Raw genomic sequence first — 6,000 nt, 5'->3', positions numbered from 1 at the left:
AATTGCCCTTGGGTCCCCTTTAAATGTATGTGTTGTAAACATATCACATCCTGCATGCATTCCAGTTCTCTCATTATAGGAACCAGAAACAAATACCACAATTCTCTTAAATTTTTCTGGGGTTTTCCCCATCTTGACACTTCATACTTAAATTAGACTCAACTGTCTCGCAGTAATGAGCGTCACCAAGAACACTGTCACTTGAGAATTGTACCCATTGTTTTTTATTACAATAAATTAATAAATACATATATTTGAATATATTATATTCGTTTCACAAATAATATAAAGTTGTTTTACACACATTACTCCTTCCTCACAAAATTCCTCATTCCTCATCCTTTTTTTAACAAGTGCATTTAATAAATATTTCCCAACATATATTTATAATAAATTAATTTAAATACAAAAATACAAATGCTGAAATGCTAATGACCATATTCAAACAAAACAACATCGAAAACTCCAGCACATAAATAAGGAATCACTTTCTTCTTAAATATCCCCTTCTAGAGGTAGACCCCAAACTCTCACATTGAGAGGAGTGGGGGCGCTGCCCGCATCCAGGCAGAACAGGGCATTTGAGTCTCTGGCGCTTTTCCCCTTTTCACAGCATATCTTCACGTGGACACTTCTTTTCTTGATGTCCCTTTGACCACTGGCCAGCAGGGTCTCGAAAGGGACTCCCTTGTACCAGCCAATCCTATTGGGACCCCTATGGGTCAGGATTTTGTATGCACGATAAACAGAGTCCTGGAGTCCGCCTGAACACGCGCCTTCAAGGAACCACATAGAGCTTTCCAGAGACGTCAAAACGCAGACCTGCAGTAATTAATTTAAACTTAGCTTTCAACTGAAAGCATGAATAAATAGAATTTCAAGTGTCAGTTTTAGGCGCTATAAAAAGCTGGCTTCCTTTTCTCAAAATGGGTTCCTGGAGACAGAGAAGAATTCTTGAGCCTCCATCTTTATTGGCGGCCTTCACGAGTCTTCTTTTCTGGAACTGCTAGAAATGAAAGGGTGCCTGGGTTAAAATGTGTGTAAATACAAGAGAAGCTCAGCACAATATTTCAAACAAACCCCTCTCAAAACAGATGTGTTTACATTTGTGTGAAAGAATTACTTCTGGCCAGAAGTAATTCTTTCACACAAATTTCAAGAAAAATTAATGGGTCGTAAATTGATCACAACACAATATCATAATAGACAGTCATTCAATTACGTCGAGCTGTGCTCAGTTTTAATATAAACACGGAGCTCGCACACAAACACAGGCTGGCAGGACCAAAAAAGATGCAGGTCGAGAAACCGGATTGAAAAAGAGGCTAGGGGGTGTGGCCCTCCTCGATTTTCAGAAAAGCAACTGAAAATCAGATTTTGAACGAATGGCTTTTCAACATACTTGTAAGAATAAACCATGCTGAAAGCAGGGGCGCAGCCATCAGTCGTGCAGCAGCAGGTGCAGTGATACCTGCTCCCAGAGGTGTGAGGGGCCAAGTGAACCCGAGTTATGGACGTTTATTTTACAATAAAACAAGGTGATGGGAGCCCACTTTCCTTGCTTGCTCTGTGGTCCAGTTAACCCTACTTACACCACTGGCTGGAAAGTTTGACTAAGTGCATGCAGAGGTCAGCCCAGCCACACCTGTGTGCCAATTACGAGGAGATAGCTCAAATGGCATATACTTCCGGTTCAAAATCTATGCTCCATTACAGTCACTAGTTGCTACAAGTGCCATACTACAAAGGGTGGATGATATAGGGGGTGCAGAACGACCCAGGAGATTTTTTGCCAACGCTCGTTCATGAAACTGGGTCTTTGCTTTCTATAATTTTGGCACAGAGGGGTGAAACGCCCAGTTCTTGCTCACCACAAACTTCACTGCAATGAGTGATTTTGTTTGTTTCCCTGCCATATAGCCCTCATGGCCTGTGAGGGAAAATCATGGCCTATTATGCCGGTACAAAATGGCTTCAGAGTTTAGGGTTGCTGAAACATCCAGACCTAGGGACTCCATGTTCCTCTTCTAGGTCACCACTGACATCTGACACAACTGGTGGGGCACCACACTGCCTTTTAGTGACAATGTAATTAGTGGAGAACCTAAATGCCCTATAAATGACTAAGGGACCATTGGAGACACTTACGGCCCTCTAGATTACTAGGTAGTCACTACCTCTTGGAGTAAGTCACGAGAGATCCTTCCTACCCTATGGTTGACTGACAAGTCCCTGGAGACACTCTGTCCTCTGGCTGACTAGAAAGTAGGTAACTGTGAAGCCTCAGTAGCCTCTTGCTGACCAGGTACTCAATGGTGACCTACCAGTTCTCTGTGGGACCAGGAGGTCGATGGAAAACATTCTGACTCTGGAAGACTAGAACGCATCAAACGTTCTACATGCAATTCATGAAAATAGAAAAAGTATTCTATCTTACCTTTTCAGGATGATCTTGATGATCTTCTCCACCCACTTAGCCGAAGGATCCAAACACACGACCTGCCCAGACTTCATAGTGGCGCTGCGCGGAAGAAAGGAGAGGAACGTGTTAGAGGTCTTGTGTCAAGGCCCGTGTACGGCTTCACTTATTTAATTATCGCCCACAAGAGTGATATCCATACTGAATATAAAGTACTGACCTCTATTATAGAGAACAGATTACATTAAATTATGATATAACTAAATTGACAGGCTCTGTGGTTTCTGCTCAGTAAATGCTCATCATTGACCCACTTACCAATTTTTATTTACACATGCATAATTTATACATAAATCGCAAGGGCCTAAATGTGTGACACACATAACCCATGGGTTAAGATGCATATGTTTTCGAAAAACAGACACTATGGTCAGAATGCTGTGAAATTGTAGTTTGTCAGAAGTGTTATGGGATATTTTCAAGGAAGAGTCCAGGGATCAGGCAAACTATTTGGATTTTATTTGTGTGGTTTGTGAGAGGGTAGAATTCAGAAAGAATATCACAAAACTTTAAAGGAAAGCTCTGTATTTTGACTAGGGTACGAGCCAACGACTAAATCGCGTGCCACTCCCAGTAGGTGAATTCCAAGCATGCAAGAGAACTTGCCTTTTAACAAACTACTTTTATCTGTAGAGCTTAGCTAATCAAGTGCCTGAAGCGCTTATCGTTAGCATCCATCCTTTCTCAAGACCTGGGGGCTTCTTTGTGTTACATATTGTTGTCAGATCGAGGGCAAATCTGTCCTTCCATTGTCTGTCCTCTGTCTCCTTAAAAGCTTATATCATGGATAAGCCAAACGAGATACCGACCCCCCCTCCCCTTCACACATGCAAACAAGGCTCACAGTGCATGCATTGTGTATGGCAGAGGAAACGTTATTTAATTATTAGGCAGGTGTTTTGTCTTTCTCCTAATCTTTTTAAATCCCAACTCTCATTTCACTTGAACACTTCTCCACACTTTGCTAAAGCATTGGAGCTCTGGTGATCAGGCGTGTGTTAATTTAACCCTGTTTATGACCTTTGGACTTCAGGTTCGGCCTTGTCTTTCACTGCAAGGGGTGCCTTTGCTACTCAGCTGAATTTTACAGCAATAAACGTATTAACAATACAGCAATACACTTTAACTGCGTGCACAAATTAAGCGCTGTCCAAATGACTGTATGAACAGGGATTTGCGTATGTTTCCGGTACTAGGGGCAGCCTTTGCTCTGAGCTGTCCCAGGATAGTCACTTCTGACAGCCTGCCTCGGCGCAGGTGACTAGTAGAGCAGATATTGTGTACAACTACTATCCCTCCAGCTACGAGGGATTGTAAGCAGTGCACGTGGGCAAGGAGAGAAGGGCTCGCGGTGACAGCAGGTGGCCTGATTTAAAGTTCAGTGACAATTGCTCCAACTTCTGGGGGAAATGCTAAAATTTGACTCTAGTCCAGACCACCTGTGCACTTTCCTTATGGCTGGTGCAGTAGAGGAAACTGCAGGGCCTCACGGTACCCCCAGATTTACTTATGTCCTTATGTCCAACACCCCCCCAAAAAATAGAGGATGAAACGTCTAATTCGCAGATGCTTGGACAGAGCCAATAAAATGATTTAATGGGCAGAATGGCATTAGTGAGACAAAAACACCCCAGTAGAAGGCACTTTCACATAGCGCTATTTATCTTAGTTACACAAGAGCACAAGCAGTGTCTGAGGTACTCACATGATTTCTAGGTTCTTGCAGTGAGCCCCGCTCTGGATGAGCTCCACGTTCTGAATGTGCTTGGGGTGGATGAAATTAGACTCTGTCTTTATGCACTGGCAGCGCAGCTCCGTTCCCATTCTTGCCAATGACATGCCTAGAACAAAACGGCGGGATTCCATGAGTTAACATTAAACGCGATTCAGAAAGCGCACATCAGATTGAGGTTTCTAGTTCTGTACTACAAACTACAAGTCCCAGCATGCTTACTTCGAATGGGTGATGCTCGCCCTCGTGATATGGAACATGCTGACAAATATGCACTTTATTGTATATCTTTAAAAATTGCAAGACTGTCCGCTTCTGTCATGGGTGCGATTAAAACGAGATTACTTTGAGAAAATTCACTTTAAAAAAAATTATAATCAAAATACCCTTTGAAATAAATGTCACTATACTTTTTTAAAAAACGTTTTACATGCAAGGCAATATAAAACATAACATATAAAAATAATATAACTGTGCGCTGCACTACCTGATTTCTTATCATGTACCATAAATATTCAGAAAGCTTCGTAAAAGGTATGAAAAATGTATTTCAGGAAAAATATATATGTTTCGGGCCTCACCTTCAGTCACGGATGCAGAGAGCAGACAAATGGCCACAGCAGCGAGCACGCACTTTCCTTCCATGGCAGTGGTTATGCGAGTGTTTCTTCTTGGCTGCTAAGACTTTCTTTACTCAGCCTTCCTTGAGTAAGCTTTTAGGCCGCCGAGGAGTTCTGTTCTCTCAGCTCCCAGCGTGGCCCCTTTATACAGCAGGCAGCAGGGCGCGCCGTCACATTATGCTGGAATTACGCAACAGGAATTTCCAGGGTTTCCTTGCAGAAGCAGACCCGTGTCACTCATCCGGCTCACGCGCTTCAAAGGCTGCGCATACTGTCTCGAGGGCACAAAGCCAGGGGCTGCTACTTCTTCTCAAAATACTTTTTAAAAAAAATGGACACATGCTTCTTAAGAAAAAATCCTATCGAATTCACTATGTTTGTTTATTTAATCTAAATACCGATTGTATATTGCGATGCCTTGATTATCTACCGCCGTCTGTTTTCCTTGATTTGATTGTCTACCGCCGTTTGTTTTCCTTGATTATCTACCGCCGTTTGTTTTAAATGAAGAAAGCAAGGAGGTCGTAGAAGGGAAAACCCGCCATGAGTCAGCCATTGAAAACCCATCATTGCTCCAAGCAGAGGAAGCAGGTCACCGCGAGGCACGAGTAGACCCGCAGCGAGGGGGCCACGCGCAGGTCGCCTCAACACGTTTTTGGTGTTTTACCTCACTTGTATAAAGAGCATGACATGTCTGTTAACTCCTTAGAGGCATATTTAGCAGCTCCTAGCCCCGCCGGAGCATCATTTATTGTGGCGCTCTGGCGGAAATCACAAAATCATATATGTGGGGACAGGAAATGCCACTTTGGGTGGCTTTGAATGGTCTCATAGATATGGATTAAGGCAAGGGAGCACAAATCACTGCGTTGCCTTACTCTGCACTCGGAATGCGTTCCCCAGGCGTTGATGTGGATTTTCCCACGCCACACCCATGGATTTTGATTCTTATCCAGATTTACGAGAGCATGTAAACCTGGGGAATTGCCAAAACCTTACGCCTCCCGAGGTGAGGTGTTACGAGGACAAATAACTTTGGGGCATATTACCAACAAGTAGCGATAATTATCGCTAAATAGGCTTAGCGACAATTTTTTTATCGCTGCTTATCGCTGGATATGTTAGCAGAGAAAACATGCTATTAGCAACGTTTTTCTCCATTGTGCTAA

The 6,000-nt window shown here is 43.1% G+C and overlaps 1 protein-coding gene across 2 annotated transcripts; it reads right to left on the bottom strand.

Moving 5' to 3' along the window:
* Positions 1-201: 201 nt before the first annotated feature.
* LOC144818530 (interleukin-8-like) lies at positions 202-5,432 on the bottom strand. Of its 2 annotated transcripts, none has more exons than XM_078676041.1 (4): positions 4,793-5,424; positions 4,185-4,320; positions 2,438-2,521; positions 202-1,006 (listed from the first exon to the last, which is right to left on the bottom strand). In XM_078676041.1, exons 1-4 carry the CDS (start codon positions 4,854-4,856, stop codon positions 982-984), a joined length of 309 nt encoding a protein of 102 aa, XP_078532167.1. In that variant the 5' UTR covers positions 4,857-5,424; the 3' UTR covers positions 202-981. The 2 variants fall into 2 exon arrangements, with proteins under 2 accessions (XP_078532167.1, XP_078532168.1); XM_078676042.1 differs by having other exon boundaries at positions 743-1,003; positions 4,793-5,432.
* Between the last annotated feature and the right edge of the window lie 568 nt (positions 5,433-6,000).

Source organism: Lissotriton helveticus, chromosome 2_1 (assembly GCF_964261635.1).
Source record: "Lissotriton helveticus chromosome 2_1, aLisHel1.1, whole genome shotgun sequence".
Taxonomy (NCBI): Eukaryota; Metazoa; Chordata; class Amphibia; order Caudata; family Salamandridae; genus Lissotriton; species Lissotriton helveticus.
Note: the sequence above shows the minus strand (reverse complement) of the source record. Positions and strands in the feature narration are given on the sequence as shown.

Excerpts from the sequence above, each read along its gene's own strand:
- LOC144818530 (XM_078676041.1), bottom strand. The coding sequence starts at position 4,856 with ATGGAAGGAAAGTGCGTGCTCGCTGCTGTGGCCATTTGTCTGCTCTCT. Across the intron at positions 4,321-4,792 it reads CTCTGCATCCGTGACTGAAG|GCATGTCATTGGCAAGAATG; the intron begins GTGAGGCCCGAA and ends GTTTTGTTCTAG. Across the intron at positions 1,007-2,437 it reads ATCAAGATCATCCTGAAAAG|CAGTTCCAGAAAAGAAGACT; the intron begins GTAAGATAGAAT and ends TTTCATTTCTAG.